We start from the raw sequence: 23,141 nt of genomic DNA, 5'->3' as shown, positions 1-23,141 counted from the left end.
GCTCCCCCGAGACACATATGCAGACGGTGAGTTTTCCCCAGAGGTCATCCCTGACCTGCGGAGAGCTGCCCTACTCACTGAGATCCAGATGCTGGGCTAGCCAGCTCCTGCCCACACCTGAAAAGTCTCCTGGGCACCCTCCTTTCCCCACCTCCCAGCCAAACCTGACACAGCCCTCCAAGGAACCAGCTCCAACTGCCTGGAGCGGGAGGAGCCTTCTAAGCTGGCTAGTCTTTATCTGGGCAGGGGGCCACCAAGTTCCAGGCTTGGCAACTTTTCCAGGCCTTTCACGCTGCTGCAGGGGAAACAAAAGGGCCACGTCCAGTATTAACTGTGGCTTCTTTCCCCCGGAGCCCCACAGAGAGGGGCTGGGAAGAAAAGCACCTCCCTAAGGGGTCAGCGAAGGCCGGAAACCAGGGCGCTTGATCCTCCCCGGCCTAGACAGGACTCTACAAGAGGGGCTCCGGGGCAGCAGGGGAGGGAGTGTCCCAGAGGCCCGCCAAAAGGTGCCAGCAAATCTTCATTTTTAATGTAGGAAGAAAGTTAGCCAATACACGAGAGAAAACTGCACTCGCTGTATTTAATTTGAATTAAAATTGAAATGCACATCAATGTGTTTTTGCTCCGGCTCCGCCCGCGTTTTGGGGTACAGGGCCCCGACGCCTTCGAGCGGAGGGGCAGCTCTTGCCTGGGAGATCCCGGTTCCACCAGGGCGGCCGGTTGCACCGGCTGTGGCTGATGGGGAGGCCAGCCCGAGGCCGCTGCGCCCGATCTAGGCGACGGGGCACCGTCTCCAGCTGGAAATTCCGGGGAGGCGCCTCAGGGGGACTTCAGAGTCGATTTATTCGCTCTCCACGCCGCCCTTGGCAGCGCCCAAAGCCGCGACCCTTCCACGGCGGGACAGTCAAGGCAGCCCGGCCCAGCCCCCCCCCCACCCCCAACCGGGCTTGCTGCAGGAAGCAGAGCAGGTCTGCCCACCCCTACAGCCCCCTGCTTTGCCCGCTCCCTTCCGCGGCCTCCCTGACCACCCGCCCGCCCACCTCGGGTTCTCTTAAAGGCACTTCTCCCAACGGGGGCGGCGTCTTTCCGGGATCCCGGCCCCTTCCTTCCCCGCTCACGCTGGCATCGCTGCCCCACGGCAGCTCCCGGCCAGGCCGCCCACCGCTTCCTGGCAGCCTGTGGCAGGGGTGTCAAACTCAATTTCATTGAGGGCCACATCAGCATTGCGGTTGCCCTCAGGGGGCCGGGTGGGTATGGCCTACTGGGTGGGCGTGGCTAGAGTGCGTATGGCCTACTGCAGGGTTTTTCAAACTTGGCCCTTTTATGACTTGTGGACTTCAACTCCCAGAATTCCTCAGCCAGCTTTGCTGGCTGAGGAATTCTGGGAGTTGAAGTCCACAAGTCATAAAAGGGCCAAGTTTGAAGACCCCCTGGCCTACTGGGTAGGCGTGGCCAGCTCTACATCGTTGCATGAAGGGTGCCTATGGGGGCCTCGGCAGGAGTGGGACAGATCTGAGGGTCTCTGGCGGAAGGAGGGTCTCTGCGCCAGGGCCAAGGCCGTTCCCTCACTGTTTCCAGGATTTTTTTTATTTTTTAATTTTTTATTTTTTTTTATTTTAATTCCATTTATATCCCGCCCTTCTCCGAAGACTCAGGGCGGCTTACAAGCTTAGCAGGATGGCTTCGCGGGCCACATGAAACTACTTCGCGGGCCGGGCCTTGTGTTTGCCATGTCTGCTCTGCGAGGACACAGCCGCTCGCAAGAGACGCAGCAGACCCCTCCCCCACCGGAAGAACGGGCGCCGGCTCGCTCGGCCCTCCCGGAAGTGGCGCCCCGCCGAGGCCCCGCCCAGGCGCAGGGGCGGAGCTTGGTCCGGCGGCGCTCCCGAGAGAGAGAGAGAGAGAGAGAGAGAGAGAGAGAGAGAGAGCGAACGGGGTGCCTGCTGGGAGTCGTAGTCCGAGGAGCGCCATGGCGGCCCCGATGCTGCCGCTGCTGCTGCTGCTGCTGGTGGTGATGCTGGCGAGGGCGGAGGCGGGCGGCGGGCTCTACTCGCGGGAAGCCAACCAGGCCGCCTCCTCCTCTTCCTCCTCCGCCGCCGCGCCGCCCGCCGAGTTCCGCCTGGTGCGCCTGAACCAGCTGTGGGAGAAGGCGCAGCGCGTGAGTGTGGCGGGCCCGGGATGGCCGAGGACGGGCGAGGCGACGGGCGGGTTGGGCGGCCTCCTCATCCCTCCCTCTTCTCCCTCCACCCCACCCTCCCCCGCAGGTGGGGCTGCCGGCGGTGCGCCTGGCCGAGCTGCACAGCGACCTGCGGCTGCAGGAGAAGGACGAGCTGAGCTGGAAGAAGCAGAAGGCCGCCGGGCTGGACGAGGACGGGGAGCGGGAGGCCCGCCTGAGACGCCGCCTGGAGGGTGAGGAGGGGCGGGAGGGGGAGCCCGCCCAGCCTCGTTTCTGATGCTGTTTTCCCCTCCCCTCCCCCGCTCCCCTCTTTCCCCGCCCCTCCCCCTCTCGCTCCCCCCCCCCCGGCCTGGACACTGGACTCCCTTAATTTAATTTAATTTAATTTATTATCATTTCTATACCGCCCTTCTCCCGAAGGACTCAGGGCGGTGTACAGGGCAAGAATAAAACACAGAAATTTACAAAAATTAAAAGATAATTAAATGCATGCCCGATTAAAATACAATTGATACATAGTAAAAAACCCCAATAAGAATGATAAAAACCCCCACCAATCCCCCCTCAGGCCAGGCCGGCTTGCTCGAACAAGTATGTTTTCAGATCGCGGCGCCCCCCCCCTCGATTCCCCCCCCTTTGCTGGGCGAGCTGCTCTTGCAGAGGGGAAAAAGGGGGCTGGGGACAGAGTGCAGGATCCCGCCTGAAATCAGGTGAAGCCGAGATAAAGAGGATCCTGGGTCATTTATTTACTTATTCGCCGTTTGGTTATCCTCGTTATTTCCTGTGAGGTGGGCTCCATCTTCCAGTTAATACGTTACCGGCGTTAATATATCAACTCCAGCTTAGTTAATATATCAAATCCAGCTTAGTTAATATATCAACTCCAGCTTAGTTTGTGGGTTTGAGGACCTAGTTACATGTTAACTGGGTGACTAGAATGTACTGAGCCGGTGGAAAGGTGGTGGTTTGTCTCGAAGTCCTAACCCATCCAAAGGCCTGAATCTTTTTTCACGGGCAAAATTCTCCCATTTCGCCTTTTCCCATCTGGCAGTTCCAGGTTTCTAAGCCTCTTGAGAAAGCACCTTTGGGACAGCCATGACCTGGATGACTGAGAATCTCCGTAGATATTTGTCACAATACTTGTTTTGTTAAATAACAGAAAAACAGAGTTGGAGGGGACCTTGGGGATATCTAGTCCAACCCTCTGCTCAAGCAGGAGATCCTATACCATTCTGGACAAATGACTGTTCAATCTCTTCTTAAAAACCTCCAGTGATGGAGTAGCCACAACTTCTGAAAGGAAGCTGTTCCACTGATTGATCTAACTGTCAGGAAATTTCTTCTTAGTTCTAGGTTGCTTCTCTCTTTGATTAGATTCCATTCATTGCTTCTTGTCCTGCCTTCGGGCGCTTTGGAGAATAGCTTGACTCCCTCTTCTTTGTGGTAGTCCCTGAGATATTGGAACACTTATCATGTTACCCCTAGTCCTTCTCTTCATTCAACTAGACACACCCAGTTCCTGCAACCTTTCTTTTATGTATTTTAGCCTCCAGTCCCCTAATCATCTTTCTTGCTCTTCTTTGTACTCTTTCTAGAGTCTCAACATCTTTTTTACATTGTGCTGCATGCAATATTGCTAAGCACATTGATTTGTGCTTAGAGTGTAAGCCGCCCTGAGTCTTTGGAGAAGGGCGGGATATAAATGGGATAAAAAAAATATTCCAAGTGTGGGCTTACTAAGGTTTTGTAAGGTGGTACTAATACTTTATGTGGTCTTGATTCTATACTTCTATTGATGCAGACTAAGTGCACAAAATTGTGTTGGCTTTTTTGGCTGCTGCTGCTGCACACTGTTAGCTCATATTTAAGTGATTGTCCCTTTGGACTCCAAGGTCCCTTTTACAGTTACTGGCATTGAGCCATGTTTCACCTAGTCTGTACAATTGATTTTTCTTACCTAAGTGTAAAACCTTGCTTTTCTCCACATTAGATTACATTTTGTTGGATAGGACCCACTGTTCAAGTCTGTCAAGATCATTTTGGATTCTGAGCTTGTCTTCTGGGGTGTTGGCTATTCCTGCCAGCTTAGTGTCATTGCAAATTTGATGAGTTCTCCTTCTATCCCCTCATCCAAATCGTTTATGAAGATTATGATGTACAGTGAGGGGAAAAGTATTTGATCCTCTGCTGATTTTGTACATTTGTCCACTGACAAAGAAATGATTAGTCTATAATTTTAATGGTAGGTTTATTTTAACAGACAAAATAACAACAAAAAAATCCAGAAAAACGCATTTCAAAAAAGTTATAAATTGACTTGCATTTTAATGAGTGAAATAAGTATTTGTCCCTTTAGTAAAACGTGACTTAGTACTTGGTGGCAAAACCCTTGTTGGCACAGAGATCAGAGGTTTCTTGTAGCTGGTCATCAGGTTTGCACACATCTCAGGAAGGATTTTGCCTCACTCCTCTTTGCAGATCCTCTCCAAGTCGTTAAGGTTTTGAGGCTGACGTTTGTCAGCTCCACAGATTTTCTATGGGATTAAGGTCTGGAGACTGGCTAAGCCACTCCAGGACCTTAAGGTGCTTCTTTTTGAACCGCTTCGTTGTTGCCTTGGTTGAGTCTTTTGAGTCATTGCCATGCTGGAATACCTATCCACGACCCATTTTCAATGCCCTGGCTGAGGGAAGGAGGTTCTCACCCAAGATTTGACGGTACATGGCCCTGCCCATCATCCCTTTGATGTGGTGAAGTCCTGTCCTCTTAGCAGAAAAACACCCCCAAAGCATAATGTTTTCCACTTCCATGTTTGGTGGTGGGGATGGTGTTCTTGGGGGTCACCATTACAATTACAGACTGGTCATTTCTCTGCCGGTGGGCAAACGTTCAAAATCAGCAGGGGAATCAAAAAAAAATTCTCTCACTGTATTAATTGTTAGAGATGTGGTGTTCTTAAGAAAGTTAGGAAATTTCCCTATGTCTTTTTAAAAATGTCTTGTGCTCTGAAATTAAAATCAGGTGACCATCTGGGCAAACTGTGACCCTTGTACCTCTGGGAGCAGCTCTGGCTGTCAGGAATTTTTGTCCTGATGTCTGCGATTTAAAGTCATTGTTTCTTTTTTTTAATCTTCTGGAGGAGCCTAAACACTTCTGCATGATGGCTCTTCTGATACCCAAAGGCAGCAGTTCCCCCCCACAGACACACACCTTGTCTGCCCTCTTCTCCACTCTAAATGTACAACTGGATTGAAACCAGTTATTTTGCTTTTCCGTTTTTCCTTCCTGGCCCCTTGTTCAGGTGGGACCTCTGTTTTGGGTGCTTCAGTTTGCCAAGGTCCTCCCAGAACTGGCTCCAGCTTCTACTGTGCCTTCCCGGGGTCTTTGCATTCTACTTATTTGGACACATCAGGGGTCACTTTGTGTTTTTTTATATGCTTGTGCATTCGCTGTTGGCTTCTGTATGGCTTTTGATCCCAAAGGCGCCCGGGTCCGTTTTACACACTGCCATTCTGGATGAATTCCATTTATTTATGCTCACTCCCTTGATACTTCTTGCTCAAATCAAGAGTTTTGCATTTGTTCCTGCAATTTACCCGGCTGCATCTGTCCCATTTTCCCAGCTGGTCAAAATCCTCCTGAACCTGCAAGCCTCTCCTCAGTATTACCGTGTGATCAGAGAAACTGCACTTTTTTAAAAAGCATGAACCTGTTGATCTTTAATTGTTGTCGGACCTGCCACCGCTTAAACATTAGAACCGATCCTTGGCTCCGTTTGTTGAGAAAGATATAGTTTAATAGAAGTCTAGCCAGAACTGAGAATCACGTGCCCAAATCCCTGAGTTCAGCTTTTCACTCCCTTAAACTGCCTCCCATCACTGATTCCCCCCGCTTCCCCCCAAATCTGGATGAAGCAAGATGTTTTCACAATGGTCACTCAGCCAAGTAACCTTGAAGCAGTGTCTCGGGGAGATACCGCAGTTGCTTTTGCTTTCCCCAAGTATCCCTTCCTCCCATCCACTGAGTCCATGGCAGACTGCCACCCATGGTAGCGAGGCGCAAGCAAGCTTGAGGTGGCAGCTGACAATTGTAGCAATTAATGTCTAACTAAAATGGTCCTGAGTGTGCATTTTTTTGTCAAAAAATATGCATGTTGTTTTGCTGAATCAGACTAAAGGTCAGTCCACTCTTACGATTGGTTGGGTGGAATTTCCCAAAATACAGAAAACACTGGACTAGATCCTCCTGACATCCCTAAATGGTCTAGTGGCTGCTCACTCCCACTTTCGCAAAACCATGAAATCAAAATGTTAGCGACCCGTGCCCAAATCACCACCTTGTTCTTCTTTTGATCCCTCCAGTAATTATGACCAAATACGGCTTGAGTGGGAAGAAGGAGGGGCAGCAGCGGGAGACCAACCACATCAAGGAAGGCTTTGCGAAGGATGACCTGGATGACCCCCGGCTGGAGAAACTCTGGAACAAGGTCTGTCTGGAGCCACAAAGCAGGGATGGAAGGGGGGGAGGTGTGGAGGAGCTTAGAGGAGGGCTTTCGATTTTAATTGCTTCAGAGTTTTCTTTACTATTTCCCTAAAAGTTGGAATTTTAAAAAATCATACTTCGGGGGACTAGACACCCAGCTTCATAGCAGGGAGAAGAAAGATCTTTTTTCACGCTAAAACCCGGTTGGGTGGGATGTTAAGGCCTCCATTTTTTAGGAGCTTATGGTACTACAAGGATACTCTTCCCCTCTCCCTCCCCCCACACACATACACCCCAGTTTTATGCTCCCCAGAGGCCCGTTTGGTAGAGATTGGCTGCCTATTCCTGATCCGGCCACTTCCTGTCCTTTGTGTCCCGCTGGGACTTTGGCCATGGGGCCAGTGGGAGCCGGTCTTGCCTTTCGCAGAGTCCCTTTGGGCCGCTCTGGGAGACCCTGTTGGGCTGCCCGCTGCTGGAATGTTGCCTCCTGCTGGCCCCGAAGAATTGCCTTCCCCAGCAGCTCCTTCCGTTGCAATTAGGGGCAGGAGTGAGGCCCAGTAGAAAAATTTAAATATTAAAGTATTCATGTTAATATTTAATTTTCATATTAATTATCGCTAAAATATTAAATGTCTAATTTTAGATTCCCCCAGAAAATGTATCTTCCAATATCCTATTGAATAATTTTGGGGAGTGATTATTCCACCGAGCAGGGAGAGACCTTTGTTTGTTTGTTTTTAGCATTGTGGGAGTGGCCTTTCTGTTTTTCCCTTTTATCTCCCTTCAAGGCCAAAAGCTCCGGGAAGTTTTCGGAGGAGGAACTGGAGAAGTTGTGGAGGGAATTTCAGCACCACAAAGAGAAAGTCCACGAATATAACATTCTGCTGGAGACCGTGAGCCGGACAGAAGGTACGGAGAGGAGCCCTCGGTGAGCTTAAGAGCTGGCCGGGGGGGGGGGGGCGGGGGGGGGCAGCAAGGCCCCCTGAGCTGTTGATAGGCAGGCTGAGTCTCACATTAGAACACACAGGTGGTCCTCGTTTAGTTACAGTTGTTACTTGCAGTTCTGTCATTACATGAAGCATTCTCTTAAGTTGGAAGCCAGTGACTGGGGCTGCTTTCCAGCCTGACAAGATGAATCAGTCTTGCCCTTTTGGCTTCAAGGTTGCTGCCCAGTGGGAAGAAGACCTGGCATGAAGGCACAAGGGAGCCACTGTTCTCCTTCCTGTCCTCACCCTTGTCAAGTTTCCGACGTATGGCCTTTTCAAGTGACTCTAAGGCATTGTTTACCTTAAAAGCCCTTTATTAGCCTAATACACAGGCAAATGCTTGCTCGGAGGAAGCTGGAATCTGAAATCTCCGCCCCTCGCACAATATACTAAAACGCAATTCACCTTTCTAATTTTGTCATTAATCATATTCTCCAATTAATTTAAAGAATCAGTTTCCCTTCCTTAGAAAACCTGCCAAGGCCTTATCTTCTTTAGTTAGAGAGATGGCTTTGAAGGTGCAATCCTACTCATCCCCCCTCCCAACCTTAAACTAAATCTCTTAAAGCAATACACAAGTTTAACATGAGACGGCTACTTCTTCATCTCTTGTCAAGCAATAACATTTGATGTTAGCAGCGTTGACAGCCCTGTTTGCTGAAGATTCAGGCAACCCAGGCGGGGTCTTTCTCTGACGAATTGTCAGGTGTTTCTCCCTTTCTGATTCTGAACCGGAGAGGCCTGCGTTTTCTCCTCTTAGCTTTGTGAATGTTTATCCAAGTGGGGTTAGCGAGGTATCCACCCGTGCTGTGAGACCGGTTGTCTAGGCCCTGGGTGGGCCTCAGGTTGGTGCCATTTCCTCTCCTTGCAGATGTCCACAAAAACATGATCAACCCGGTGGAGGATGAGAGCATAGCCAAGACAGAGCTGCTGCATCGCAAGCACTCAGAGCTCAAGGAGCAGCTGCACAGCATCAACCAGGGCTTCGAGCGCCTACGCAAAGTCAGCCACCAGGGCTACGATTCCTCCAGCGGTAAGTGCTCCCTCCCCCCCCCCGGGGCTCCCTCAGGCTAACCAGGCGGTGGGGAGGGGAAGGTGGCCAAGCACCAGGCGCAGGGACTCCCTCTTAAGTTGACATAAGGTCCAAATGTGTGGGACTTGCTGCCTGGAGGCTCTCAAAGGAAGCCAAGGTAGCAGCAGGTCTACAGCTGCTCTGAGGCTAGAAGGTGGTGTTGTGATTCAGGGTCAGCCTGTGGGTTCGGCAGTTGGGTCGGATGACTCGGATGACTCAGACGAGGGGGAGGAAGGGGGTGTTGAAGAAGAACTTGCTGATGATGGCTTGGAGGCTCCGCAGAGCCCTCAGCCAGGCCCCTCTTACTTGGTGGAGACCCAGCTGTGTGAGCTCGACAGTGTGGATGAAGATGACCCACAGCTGGCCCTGTTCAAGGACGCCCGACGCAGGAGGCAGTCAAGTAGGAGCAAGCAGAGAAAGGCTGTGGGACTTCTCGGAAGGAGGCAAAGAGAGGCCACGCCCTGAACTCTTATAAAGGGAGTGTTTGGGGGAGGGCTGGTTTGCTGAAAGCAACCGCTCCGATAGAGGATCAAAGCTCCGGTATCTTGTTTCATGTTTTGTTTGTTTGTGTAATAAATTTGGCAGGCGTATTCCAGCCTCTGCCGTTTGTACAGGGGTTGCCTTTCTGCAAGGCCGGTAGCAGGCTGGTACAGAACAGGTGGCACCGGCTGTCTAGTCCAGGGCTTTTCAACCTTTTCACCCACTGTACCACTTTTAGGATATGGCAATATCCAAGTACCACCAGTCGCCTAGCAAGGTGTCAAAAACTTGATGACCAAAAAAAAGGAAAAAAGTGATGAAGTACAGGTAGTCCTCAACTTACAACTGTTCGCTTAGTGACTGTTCGAAGTTGCAATGGCAGTGAAAAAAGTGCCCCCCAAGCCACAGCCGAGCAAGACACCTGCCTGCCCACCCAGCGGGGCTCTTCCTCCTGTCCGAGGTTTTCATTGTTGAGGATTGGCAGCGGGGGTGGGGTGGGGGGGTGTTTGGTTTTTATTCCCCCCCTCTGCTGGATGGTTGCAGCAGGTTTTAGTCACTTCACATGACCCTGGGACACTGTGACCGTCATAAATATGTTGCCAAGCATCTGAATGTAAATCGCAAGATCCTGGAGATGCTGCAACATTCCAGCTGATTGGCATTTCTTCTGGGCGCATAAGCGCCAGGATCAGTGCTGAGCTCCAGCTGGAGCCTGGCGCTGATCCTGGTGCTTCCGCTCAGCCCTGCAGCTCCAGCCGTCTCTCGCTCAGGCTTGTGCAGTGCTGCCACCAGTTCAGCTCATTCCCCTTCCCCGCTACCACTTTTCTAGAATGGTCGGGTACCACCTGCCAAGTGCCAATGTACCACAGGTGGTACCCGTACCACTGGTTGAAAAGACTTGGTCTGGAGGTCCACTGCATTGCAGGAGGGGCCCCGAGGAACTGTGCCTGGGCAAGGAGGCAGGCAGTGAGAGGAGCCCCAGCCCCAAGGAGAGTCTGCCGGGTTGAACATCCTTGGGAGGACCTCTGATTGGCCGGGAAAGGCGAGAGGGTCTTAGCCCTTCTCCCAAGCCAGTTCTAAACGCCCCTGCCCGGTGCCCAAGGGGCCTTGTGCTCTTTCTCTACCTTTTTTCACAGAGAGGTCTTACTTTTTTTGGCCGCCTCTTCCAATGTCCCATCGCAAATGCATCTTGCAGAAATCTTTCCCAGATAAGATAAGATAACCTTTATTGTCATTTTTTTTTACTGTGGGCACAACGGCACACATCAAAAATGAAATTTAGTTGCCCGCTCTCAAAGTGAACATATACGTGACACGCATCTAAACATCCTATATACAAAATACGTATAGACCCGTACCCCTACATATACATAACGAACAAATATTAAAATACTGTCCATCTTGAATATATAACGGAAGGAGGAAGCCTGAGAGTTCACACGTTTAATGCTGTATGGAATGAAACTATGGTTGAATCTGGATGTTCTGCTTCGGATACCACGAAGCCCCCTCCTCCCAGAAGGTAGCAAGGAAAACAGGTCGTGAAGAGGATGTGTCGTGTCCCAGACAATCTTGCTCAAGCAACGCTTCTGTGCTATGTCCCGGATGGGAGGGAGGGAACTGCCAGTGAGCTTCGATGCACACAGATAAGTAGAGTCAGCTGATGATGTGTTCCTTCCTGAAAATGTGCCTTTCTTTCCTCCTCCAGAATTCGAAGAGCCCCGTGTGATTGACTTGTGGGATTTGGCTCAGTCAACTAATTTCACAGAGAAAGAGCTTGAATCACTTCGGGTAGGCAGCCTGGGCGTATTTATAACCTCTGTTTGCTCATCCTCAGTCTTTGGAGTGAGATGCCAGCCCCCTGCCCGGACCTCTGCCCTTCGAATAGGGCAGTTCTCTCACAGACCAGGGCTGCTTATTGCCAGAGACACCAGTGGTGCCCCCAGGGCCCTTTGCCTCAGACACAGGGCAGGCGTAGTTGTCCCAAGGGGGGTCTGCTCTTTCCTCTTCCCACGGGTCCTGAAAGTGCCTGCAGACTTGTGGCTGGCTCATAGAATGGAAAGGGGCCATTGAATCCAGCCCCCCCCCACCTTCCCCCCCCTGTTCAGTGCACAGTCCCACTGGAGGTGTCCCCAACAGGTGGATGTCCAGACAATGTCCGATGAAAGTTCTGGAACTTGTAAGTTTGCACATTTGGGGTGATCTCAGCTGACTTACTAATGTATTTTCTCTGGCGTGGTTAGGAAGTCGAACCCATAACTAGATCGGCTGTCTTCTGCCTGCCCCAGCATGCCTCCCCCCCCCCTTGCACTCTTTGAAAAGGGCTTTCGCGGTTGGTCTGTTTGTACCTGAGACAGTTTGTGGGGTTGTATTGCTGTGCACGTGGAAGATGGCAAGTGCTGGTGTTGACTGTCCCAAATTGGTCAGTTAGAAGACTCTCAGGCCCGTGGTTAGGCAAAAGTACACCTTACTAAAGCCAAGTGGTTACAGATGAAGCAAAGCTGGATCTGAGGTTTTCATGCCCAAAGCATATAGTTAACATCCCCTTGTTCCCACCTTCCCCCAGGTTATCAACACGTGTCCAGGGTAACAGTCCCTGTCTTCGCAGGCTGGTTGGTTCTGCATTCCTTAGTGTGTCCTTGGAATGGGTGGGCAGCTTGGGATGGTCCAAAGCTTAGTTTTGATTCCTCATGCTAACCCTCCCTTTATCGCCTCCCGCCCCGTTGCTATGGCCGGCTGTCGGCAGGCAATGCATAGAGTAGCTGAATGGCAGCCCCGACAGCTGTTCTGACCTGGCTTCGTTTTGGTGGCTGCTTGCCGAGTGTCCGTTTTGATGAGGGCATATTTTGTATTCTAGGAAGAACTGAAACATTTTGAAGCCAAAGTGGAAAAGCACCACCATTATCAGAAACAACTGGAGATCTCCCACCAGAAACTGAAGCACGTGGAAGGAACGGGGGACAAGGAGCACCTCAGCCAAAACAAAGAGAAATACGCCATGCTGGAAGAGAAGACGAAAGAGCTGGGCTACAAGGTGGGCAGCAGGGAGGCTTCTGCCGTGGCCTTCTGCCCCTCCTCGGGGACCAAGGAGCTGCTGCTGCGTCCTCCCCTGTCTGCTCTTGACTGGGTCTCTTGCCGGGGTTCAAGCCGAAGGGGAAAAAAAAATCTCAAACCACAAAATCATTATAACTGAAATCACGAATTAAAATGGGTATCACTAAACTATCATTGAAATGTATTGAGAGGGTCGAGCAGCTACGCTGGTCTGGGGCAAGGTGGTTCCAAGCCCCTTCCATCTTGGGCCAGAGCCCCTCTGTGACTGCCCCAAGCTAGGGGAAGCCCTTTCCCTCCACCCCAATGTGGCAAGTAGGCTTTGAGCCTGAGCTGGAAGTCCCGGGGAAGGGCTGCAACAAGAGCGAAACCATGGCAGCAGAAGGAATGTGGCCCTTGGGGGACCGACTGAGGGCCCCCTGGCAGTTACTGAATTCAGCATCTTCCATGAAGCCCTGCAGAGGACAGAAAGTTCCCCTTCCCACCTGCCCTTCAGCAGGAGTATGTTTCCTCAGAGCACCTGCGTGGACCTTCAGAGCAAAGGAGCCAGAATTAGAAGGTTATTTACCTGAAACGCACAGCAGCCAAGCTTGCTGGGCCTCATCTGGTAGAAAAGCCTGCGAGGGGCAAGGCTGCCTGGCCACTCAGCCTGCCTGCAAAGCACCAATTGGATGTATGGTTTTCATGGAGCTGTTTTAATTTCTGGACAGGCAGCTGGTCTGGTTAGCTCCAAGCCAAGTTCAGGGTGCTGATGTTGGGAGATTCTTTTGTCAGGTTGGCAGTGGTGCCGGCATCCCCTGGTTCAGAGGACTTGCTGCCTCTTTCGAGTTGCAGCTGAGTTCATCGCAATAATGGCTTCATAGTTGGGATTTGTAAAGTTTAAAAATACCCAGTTTAAAAGCAAGAAAAGAAGTTTTATGTTTTTATTCAGAAACTAAAAACTGAGTGTGGACTTCAGTGGAAAATCTGTTTATTTTCTTACTTTATAAATTTATACCCTGTAGTTTTAAAATCCTGAAGCAGAAATGTTACACATTTTTTAAAAAGTGAAACAGCAGAGTTGTTTGAAATTGGAAGACTTAAACTAAATAAATTAAGTTAAATTATGACTAATATGTCAAATCTATTTAGGTTGAATAAAATCTATTTTGTCCTTCCAGGTCAAGAAACACTTGCAAGATTTGTCCAGCAGAATTTCTAGAGGCCTTCAGCACAATGAACTCTGAAGCTTCCTCTGCTCTGCACACTGGTCATAATTCAGTCCTGAAATGTATATATTACTGGACGTTCTGCTGCAGATCTTTCCTAACAATTTGGATTCTTTTCCTGGTAAAAGTTTAAATCCCGATGCCACCCTGGAGGTACTTAAGAGCTTAAGAGCTTCCGAATGCAAAAACCTGTTCAAGGCAAAGATTCCCTGCCGATGACTGGAATGGATGGATGTGGCGGGTCCGGTGTTCTTGTTCAAGGGTTCACCACCTGTGCTAATAAAAATGCAGCCCTCTTCGGAAATCCCTGCTGGACCCGTCTCCACCTGAGCTGGAAGCCTCTGTTGTCGAGGCTCCATCAATTTGTTCCTTGGGCTGCCGTGACTTTCTGACATCCATTGCTTTAAAGCCGAAAAGGGCAACAACCTCTGCACAGGTCCCTGGGGCCTCTTGGTTGGATTGCAGCAGCCCCGAGCAAAGGGAAATGGGGCCACTCAGAACGTCAGCTGGTCACCTTGGTCAATTTGGAAGGGGGCTGTAAGCAGAAAGGTGGGGGGGCTCCATGCTGGAGGAAGACCGAGGAATGGACAGTAGGCTTTTAGGGATTTGAATAGCGTCACCATGATTTTGATTGACTTGTGGTCGAGGGTGTAAAAACAAGTTCAGAGGAGGAAATGCTTGTGATCATTGCATAAATGTACCCCTGCCACACCCTGCGCTGTTTTGTGTTGATTTTCTGTTATTGGGAGGCCGTAATGTAAGAGGTGGCTCAGTGGGTTAGGACGCTGAGCTTGTTGATCAGAAGGTCGGCAGTTTGGCGGGTCGAATCCCGAGTGCCGCGTAACAGAGTGAACGCCTGTTACTCATCCCAGCTTCTGCCAACCTAGCAGTTCGAAAGCGCATAAAAAGGCAAGTAGAAAAATACATGCGTTTTTGCTTATCAACAGCCTTTTCCTCATCCCGCGGTCTCTTTTTTTTTATGCTCCCCCTGGGTGCAACCGTAGCCTCCCTCTTTTCCCAGCCTCCTCTGCAGCCTCCTGTCACCTGCCTGCCCACTTTTCATGCAGGATTCGTCCCATCTCTCCACAGGCGCTTCGTTCTCAGCTTTTTCCCCTTCCACGTCCAGCATTTCCACGGCCCTCCCTTGGCACTGCCAAAAAAAGCGGTCACTTCCATGGTCAGTATCCTTGGATTTCAACTCTGAACAATAAAAGTCAACCATGCTTTCAGCTTTCTCTTCATTCCTTACCCAGGTGCACATGTGAACAGGTATGCATACTCCTAGCACAGACTCGGGACAGACATTTTTCCTGAAGTGGCAAAGGCTGTCCTGGTTCAGCTCTTTCGCTTCCTCTCTCCCATCAACTCAGGATGTTTCTTCCCCAGATGGTGCCTTTGACTCCTCTTTTCAATTATTTCCAGGGTTCTTCCAAGGTAAAAGGTTGAAAAAGGCTGACCTGGTGATCCCAAAGATGCTTTTTCACAAAGGAACTGGATTTTCTTTTTTCTTTGAGGACGTTTCGCTTCTCCTCCAAGAAGCGAAACATCTTTGAGGAAAAACCAACTCCAGTTGCCTCGTAAAAAAGCATCTTTGGGATAACAGTGATCTGGATGACTGAGAATCTCCATAAACATTTAGCTGACCTGGTTAATTCATGCTGGCCAAGGTACATATTAACCCTTTTAGAATCAAACTGCTTTCATTTCGCTGCATTGTCAATTTTAGGTCTATTGGATCCTATCCTTATTTTTCCCTTTTCTGTCTCCTCCTTCAGTAAGTCCTGCCGTGGTTTGTTGCTCCTCCTAGATTCCAGATAACCATCTTGTCTCTGCCATGTGCCGTGTTTTTGAACCCTCGGTGCCCTTCCTGGGCTGGCTTGCCCAGAAAGTCTTCAGGGGAATTCTGGTGGAGTAAGGAGTAAGGAGTTGAGTAAGGGACGCGGTGGCTCAGTGGGTTAGGATGTTGAGCTTGTCGATCAGAAGGTTGACAGTTTGGCGGGTCGAATCCCGAGTGCCGCGTAGCAGAGTGAGCGCCTGTTACTCGTCCCAGCTTCTGCCAACCTAGCAGTTCGAAAGCATGTAAAAATGCAAGTATAAAAATAGGGACCACTACGGTGGGAAGGTAACAGCGTTCCGTGCGCCTTTGGTGTCTAGTCATGCTGGCCACGTGACCACGGAGACGTCCTCGGACAAGCGCTGGCTCTTCGGCTTTGAAACGGAGATGAGCACCGGCCCCTAGAGTCAGAAATGACTAGCATGCATGTGCGGCAGAACCTTTACCTTTACCTTTAAGGAGTTAGTAGTTCAAGCAGCAAGCCATGTGTCTGATGTGCCACAGGGGGGCAGCAGAGCAGCCTGTGAGGGGGAGGAGATAGATGCCCCCACCCTTCTTGGCTAGAGGAGAGAGAGAGAGAGAGAGAGAGAGAGAGAAAGAAAGAGGGAGGGAGACGGTGGTCCTTGATCCTGCAGCCTTGATGCCAGCTGAAGAACCAAATGTGAGTTTTATTCCCTGATGGGAAGGTTTTCTTTTTTAAATTAGCAGGGGAGGGGCATTCCTCACAAGAAAAGGCAGGAGCAGGGGTACTGTGTGTGGAGTCTCGGAGAGCAGGCACCGGGATTCAGCAAGCCCCCCCCCTCAACATCCTGAGCTTAAAGAATAAAATATCCCTAGCCAAGTTAGTCTTAGTTTAGTCGGTTGTGTGAATGCCACTGCCTTGTTCTGAGCTGTGGCTACGGGCGCACAGCCTCTGGGAGTGAAGCCCTCGTCCATTCCAGGTGTGCTGGGTGGCAGCCAGCCTCCAGTTTTGGCCATCCCACCCTCAGGGCTGCTGTGGATATGGTGCCAAAGTGGTTGCTATGCAGGCCGTGCAGCTGCAGAGCAGGATGCTGGGTTGCCATGGAGATGGGTAGGGTTGCTATGGTTGCAGCCACAGGGACCAGCACCCTGCCTGAGGATGCCCTGTGGAAACCCCCAAGCTCAGCACCAGGATTGGCTGCTGTCCTGGCAAAGGCATCTACGGAGCCAGTGACCAGCACAAACGCTGGGGGTGGGGTGGGGGCGAGTGGACAAGTGAAACACAGGCTGCTTCAGGCCAGAACTTCCTTGCAAGCATGGTGGCATTGGCAGAATCCCCCCCCCCTCCTCCATGGTCTCTGCCCACAGCTCCCCTGTCCTCCCACTCAGTTGCCCTCAAGGCACAAAAACTATGGAAGGTGGCTCCATGTAGAGGAAGGCTAGGCCAGTGCAGAAGAGCCTTCCTTGCAGGAGCAGTCTACCAAGGAATGGACCATCACCCTCTGGCACCTCTGGAAGCCGGAGGTGCACTTCCTGTCCTATTGCACAGGCTCAGTGTGTCAAGTTTCCGACGTATGGCCTTTTCAAGTGACTCTGAGGCATTGTTTACCTTAAAAGTCCTTTATTAGCCTAATACACCGGCAAATGCTTGCTCGGAGGAAGCTGGAATCTGAAATCTCCGCCCCTTGCACAATATATGAAAACACAATTCTCCACCTTTCTAATTTTGTCATTAATCATATTCGCCAATTAATTTAAAGAATCAGTTTCCCTTCCATTAGACCCGAGGCCTTATCTTCTTTAGTTAGAGAGATGGCCTTGAAGGTGCATTCCTATTCATCCCTCCTCCCAACTTTAAACTAATGCAATACACAAGTCTTAAAGCAATACACAAGTTTAACACATGAAATAGCTACTTCTTCATCTCTTGTCAAGCAATAACATTCAATGTTAGCAGCGTTGACACAGTGCTCAGGCTTTCACCCCTCAGTGCCAGCCACGGGTCTCGGGGGGGCTGCCAGAATCAGGAGTGCCGAGTTTGAACCCTGGCGTGATGTGTTCCATTCAGGGCTGTGATTGCCTCGTGGCTCACAGGTTGCTACCCACGCCTGGCTTGGGATCAGGAGCCTGTCTTTTCCCCCATTTCGGCCTTGCCTGTTCAGGTTGCCAAAGGAACCCCCTTCTCTTGGGTCGCCCCCGCCCAGGGAAGAGAGGCTGCTGAGGGAACCCTCAGAGAAGAGAGGCAGGGGCCCCCAGTGCCTCAACGGCCAGAGGAAGAAATGAAGGACCCGCCCTAATGGGTCAGATAGTTAAAAGAGTCTGTCAAGGTAGCCTTACAATAAAAGTGGAATTGGCTTATCTAATCAAATTTCCCGTCTGGTTTTTCCCAGGAGGGTTGAGGGAGACATCCTGGTAGGGAACTGCTGTGGCCCCTCACGGGCTGCTCAGAAGTGGCAGCCCAGCTACATCCTCAAAATGATTTACAAGAACTTTGTCAACCCAGAGTGTTTTCCCCAAGTTCCCGGCCAGGGAAAAGCCCTCAGGAGTGGCCTCTGTGCTGGTTCCCTTTTCTTTTTCTTTTTCTTTTCTTTTCTTTTTTTTTAAAAATAGTCTGTTAAGTTAAATAATTTAAAACACAGAACTGACGGTCAAACTCTGAGCAGCTCCCACTCCAGAATTAGGTTTAGGTTTAGGTTTATTAAATTTATATGCCACCCTTCTCCCTGAGGACTCAGGGCGGCTCACAACAATAAAAGTTAAAAGATATAAATACAAAAATTAAAAGAGGATTAAACAATACAAGAAGAACAATTTAAACCAATAAAAACCAAATTTAAAAACTATGATCAGTCCAGGCCCGCTTGTTGGAATAACCAGGTCTTTAGGTCACGGTGGAAGGACCGAAGGTCAGGGGCCATCCGCAGCTCCGGGGGCGGTTCGTTCCAGAGGGTCGGTGCGCCCACAGAGAAGGCTCTCCCCCTGGGGGTCGCCGGCCAGCATTGCCTGGCCGACGGCCCCCTGAGAAGGCCAACTCTGTGGGAGCGGACCGGGCGATGGGAGGTTGACAATGGCAGCAGGTGGTCTCGCAAGTACCGCGGGCCTAAGCCATGTAGGGCTTTAAAGGTGATTATCAGCACCTTGAATCGCACCCAGAGGGCAACCGGAAGCCAATGCAGCTCGCGCAGGAGTGGTGTAACATGGGAGTATCGAGATACTCCCATAAGCACCCGCGTGGCCGCATTTTGCACCAGTTGAAGCCTCTGGGCGCACTTCAAGGGCAGCCCCATGTAGAGAGCATTGCAGTAATCCAGGCGAGAGGTGACAAGGGCATGGGTGACTGTGCATAGGGCATCTCGGTCCAAAAAGGGGCGCAACTGGCGTACCAGGCAAACCTGTGCAAAAGCTGCTGAGAGGTCAAGTAGGACCAGGACAGAGGAGCATCCCCTGTCCCGGGCCCGCCAGAGATCATCCACCAGTGCAACCAATGCCGTTTCCGTGCTGTAGCCGGGTCTGAAACCGGACTGGTAAAACAATAATAAAACAACACATGTATTTACTAAAACCATCTAGGTCAGAGGTAGGCAACCTTGGCTCTTTTATGACTCGTGGACTCCCAGAATTCCTGAGCCAGCCATGCTGAGGGGAAAGGGAGAGGTTTCCAAGCTGAGCCATGCTGGCTCAGGGATTCTGGGAGATGAAGTCCACGAGTCATAAAAGAGCCAAAGGGCTGCCACAAAGAAGAGGGAGTCAAGCTATTCTCCAAAGCACCTGAAGGCAGGACAAGAAGCAATGGATGGAAGCTAGTCAAGGAGAGAAGCAACCTAGAACTAAGGAGAAACTTCCTGACAGTGAGAACAATTAACCAGTGGAACAACCTGCCTCCAGAAGTGGTAAATGCTCCAACACTGGAAGTTTTTAAGAAGAGACTGGCGAGCCACTTGTCTGAAATGGTATAGGGTTTCCTGCCTGAGCAGGGGGTTGGACTAGATGAGCCTTGGTGGAGCAGTGGGCTGATGCCTCCTTAAGTAACACCAGCTGCCTGCAATTAGTGCAGGTTCGCATCCCACCAGGCTCAAGGTTGACTCAGCCTTCCATCCTTCCCAGGTAGGTCAAATGAGGACCCAGATTGTTGGGGGCAATTAAGCTGACTTTGTAATAATGCCGCTTGGGTGTGTGTGTGTGAAAGCCCTAATAAGCAGGCATATACACAGAATGAAGGCTACTGCTAAGCTTGTAAGCCGCCCTGAGTCTTTGGAGAAGGGCGGGATATAAATGGAATTAAAATAAAAATAAAAATAAAAAATGACCTCCAAGGTCCCTTCCAACATTATTATCATTATTGTTATTATTATTATTAAGGTTGCCTACCCCTGAGCTAGGTTAAAAGGCTGGCACCAAAGTTTCCACTTGCAGTTCCTCTCTGAAGCCTCTTGTACGCCTGGCCCTGTGCCAGCTGGGTCTTCAGGGATTTCCAGAAGGCTGGGAGGGTGGAGGCCTGTGGACTCAGGGAAAGGGAGTTCCCCCACAGGTCAGGGGCTACCATGGAAAAGGCCTCACTTTTCCTGGCAGAACTGAAGAGGCAACTGGCAGCCCAGCAGCCAGTGGTGCATTTTGAGGCATGGCTGTGCCCTCCCTATGCCAGCAACACTGACTGTCTCCTTCCCCTGGATGCTGCCGTGGGGAACCTGTGGGCTGGTAAGCATGTCCACCCCATCCTGGGGAGAAGATGCTTATGTGGGCATTTTGGCTGAACGGACTGAGCTGCACCCGCTAGCAAGCACCCACTCTGCCAAGCAGAAGCACCATCCCCACCTGGGGAAACACAGGGAAAACCTGTGCCAGGATGCCCTTGAAAGTTTCTGGCTGGGAATGAGCAAATGGGGGCTTCCTCCCATTTGTAACTTGAACCTCAGAGCCACTTGCCCCCCCCCCCCCAGGGATGGAAGACCCCTATAAATCTCAGCGGACCAAGCCTTCCTGCTTGGGGCCAGAGGTTTCCAGCTTGGGCACGATTGTGCCACTGGTCAGCCATGGGGCACCACATGCAAAAGCATAGGAGGCCTTTGGAAACCCCCCCCCACTCCAGAGCAGATTCTGCAATGGAGAAAAGGGGGCTGAAGGTGCAAGGATCATCTGGCTGCTTGCCTTGGGCTGCCTCACAACTTAAGAGGGACCCCAGGTCCTGCCCAGCCTTGCCCCCCAGCAGTCCAGCCAGGAATCCTGTTACTCTCTCTGGACTGCCCCTGGGAGGCTTGCCGGAAGAAAAGCAGTCTGCGTGTGTATGTGTGTGTGTGTGTCTGTCTGTCTTGTGCAATTCTGGGCAGCCCAGTTTTTGTCTGTGTGTGTTTTAGTGATAACATCAGTGTCTCTTCTGAGGAAGGGGAAGCAAATTGTTTTAAGTCTGCATCTAGTTCCTCTACAAATTCTTCAATTTTCTCAACTTGTACATATTTTTTTTTCATCCCTGTGCATCTTTCTTCCGTTTTTTTAATGGTTTCTGTCACTGTTTTGCCAAATTAGTCAAACATTTTGTGCAGTAAATCTGGTGAAATGCCTTTATGTGTTAAGATTCTAGCAAACCCCTTATTTTAATTCAGCAGCTTTTCTTGTGGTTGCCATTGTGAGAAAGTAAAAGTATAGCAGTTACTTTGGTGAAATAAAAAAAACCTCCTTCTTATGTTTTGCTTCTTTTTATCTCTAGCACTTTAGTCCCTCTTAATTCTCTTCACCAACTCCCTGCTCTCCTTAATGATAAACAGGCAATATTCCCACCAAGCCCTGGTATGTTTATCTAAATTCTATTGCTATTTTCAAGGCACTTTTGTCAGAAAAAATGTCTTCTTAAAAAAAAAACTATCACCTTAATCAGTTTAAAACTTTCTTAACTCACAATCCTGTCATTTTTTTAAGTTAAAGTCTTAAGTTAAAATCTTTTAAATTTTTCCTCTTTCTAATATCACAAAGAAAGCACTCATTGAGATCTTTGTTCTTCACTGCCATTTGGAATCTCTCTCTTAGGTTGCAAAGTAATTCAGTCCAAAGCTGGTTAAAAAAGTGAGGCTCTTGCAAGTGAGATGCCCATGAAGGGTCAGCCTTGAAAAACCTCAGCTCCCAAACCACTCAACTCATAATCAAGCACAACACACTCACTTCCTATGGTCTCCAAGGGCAATGCCAATAACCTTGTCTTCCTCCAGAGAGATTTTCATGAGCAGAACCTGGCTGTCCTGGCCAGCGTTTCCACTGCATCTCTATTCACAGTTGTGGACCTGGGATGTAACAGTAACAGTAATAGAGTTGGAAGGGACCTTGAAGGTCATCTAGTCAAACCCCCTGCTCTCATAGGAGACCTATGCTATTTCAGATAGATGGCTGTCCAGTCTTAAAAGCCTTCGGTGTTGGGGCACCCGTAATTTCTGCAGGCCATTTGATTAATTGTTCTCACTGTTAGGAAATTTCTCCTTAGCTTTAGGTTGCTTCTCTCGGTTAGTTTCCATCCATAGTTTCTTGTCCTGGTGCTTTGGTAAATAAGTTGACACCCTGCCCCCCCCCGCCCCCTGGATTCCTTGTGGCAGCGCTTCAGGAATTGGAAGCCATGGGCACCCCAGTTTGAAAGGGACTGTAACAAATGGAAGCACGTTCAGAGGAGGAGGACCACCACCAAGAGGGTGAAGGTGTCAGGCTTGCCCCAGTCTGATCTCTTTGGAAAGAAAGACCCTCGACTCCATTTGGTTGAAGTGGTCAGGGTCTTTTTTGCTAAAAGATGCTGGCTGCAGTAAAGTCAGGCTAGAACTGGATTTTCCTGTGCTAAAAGGATACAAAAAAGGTTCCCCTCAACCCAGCCTTCTCCCCATGACCAGGTTGTCTTCAGCCAATGAAGATCTGCTTGGGTGGTTTGAGAGTGCTGAGATGTTTGGGGTAGTCCGCATACTTTCTCAGGGTGCCTGGCCTTGGATGCTGGCACAAACTGAGTCCAAACTCCTCTAGCCTTCGTCAAGCTGTCACTTCCTCCCATTCCTTTGTACCAGCACAACTAATACAGTTTTGTTGCCCACTATTTCCCCCGTGCTTCCTGTAACGTATTGGGATTCTACTTGAACTGTGTTCACGTGTCTGTTTGAATGCTGCTTAAGGTTGCTCAAGTGGTGTGTCTGTGTAACGGTCACTGACTAGCCAGACTTGCTGTCTCCAAGAAGATCATTGGATGATTTGGGGCGGGAAGGGGTTCCTTTAAACCTATTGGCCGCCGCCTAGTGGCCAACCGTATAAGTAGCTGCGCAGCAACCACTGTTTCAGTTCTCTTCCTGTTTGCCTCAATAAAGCAATGTTACTGTTTGCAACCTCTTGTCTTGCTTACTCTCCCCTTAGCCTTTAATGGCAGGATGCCAACATGGCACCAAGCTGAAAATGGCAGACCTGACAGAAGGCCTGGAAACCAAGCCCAGTGTGGAACGGTTCAAGGCTCTAGTAACACTGGCCTTCCGAGGAGGCAGAGGCTGGGCTGGCAAATGCTATCCAGGAGACTGCTGGTATTTTGGAGACTTTTTGTTCTCTAATTAACACCAAGCACATTTCATCAAACTTGATAGCAAAGGGTGGGAGTGGGGCAGAGCATGCTGATTGTTTCTGTAGTTTGAGTTGCACTCCCAGTGCCAGGTTGAGGTTGGGAGGGAGGGGGTACTTCTTCTGTGTGGAGGACCCTCTAGGATGCCTTCATTTTAACAGCAAAAAAGACGAGGCTGAATACTCTCCCCTAATTTAGACGCAGAATGGGGATTGAGGGATGCTGAACTGGAGCAAGATTAGCAGGGTTTAAAACTGGAGGAAGGGAGATCAATAACTATGCCGAGGACGTTACTCTGAGGGCTGAAACCATCAAGTGATCTGCAAGCT

The 23,141-nt window shown here is 50.2% G+C and overlaps 1 protein-coding gene across 2 annotated transcripts; it reads left to right on the top strand.

Moving 5' to 3' along the window:
* The first annotated feature begins 1,074 nt into the window (after positions 1–1,074).
* Positions 1,075–14,169, top strand: LRPAP1 (LDL receptor related protein associated protein 1). Of its 2 annotated transcripts, none has more exons than XM_081317488.1 (8): positions 1,075–2,158; positions 2,265–2,409; positions 6,536–6,660; positions 7,445–7,565; positions 8,514–8,675; positions 10,903–10,985; positions 11,334–11,373; positions 12,052–12,228. In XM_081317488.1, coding segments are annotated over exons 1-8 (867 nt in total). In that variant the 5' UTR covers positions 1,075–1,969; the 3' UTR covers positions 12,054–12,228. The 2 variants fall into 2 exon arrangements, with proteins under 2 accessions (XP_081173614.1, XP_081173613.1); XM_081317487.1 differs by lacking the exon at positions 11,334–11,373 and adding an exon at positions 13,406–14,169 and having other exon boundaries at positions 1,354–2,158.
* Positions 14,170–23,141: the final 8,972 nt, after the last annotated feature.

This window comes from Vipera berus (assembly GCF_964194415.1).
Source record: "Vipera berus genome assembly, chromosome: 2".
Classification (NCBI taxonomy): Eukaryota; Metazoa; Chordata; class Lepidosauria; order Squamata; family Viperidae; genus Vipera; species Vipera berus.
The sequence above is the reverse complement of the archived record's forward strand: the minus strand, read 5'-3'. Positions and strand labels throughout refer to the sequence as shown.

What these genes read in the sequence shown, in the direction of transcription:
- LRPAP1 (XM_081317487.1), top strand. Translation starts at nt 1,970, where the DNA reads ATGGCGGCCCCGATGCTGCCGCTGCTGCTGCTGCTGCTGGTGGTGATG. An exon ending in TGGAGAAACTCTGGAACAAG is followed by an intron (nt 6,661 to 7,444) that starts GTCTGTCTGGAG and finishes TCTCCCTTCAAG; the next exon opens with GCCAAAAGCTCCGGGAAGTT. An exon ending in CGAAAGAGCTGGGCTACAAG is followed by an intron (nt 12,229 to 13,405) that starts GTGGGCAGCAGG and finishes TTGTCCTTCCAG; the next exon opens with GTCAAGAAACACTTGCAAGA.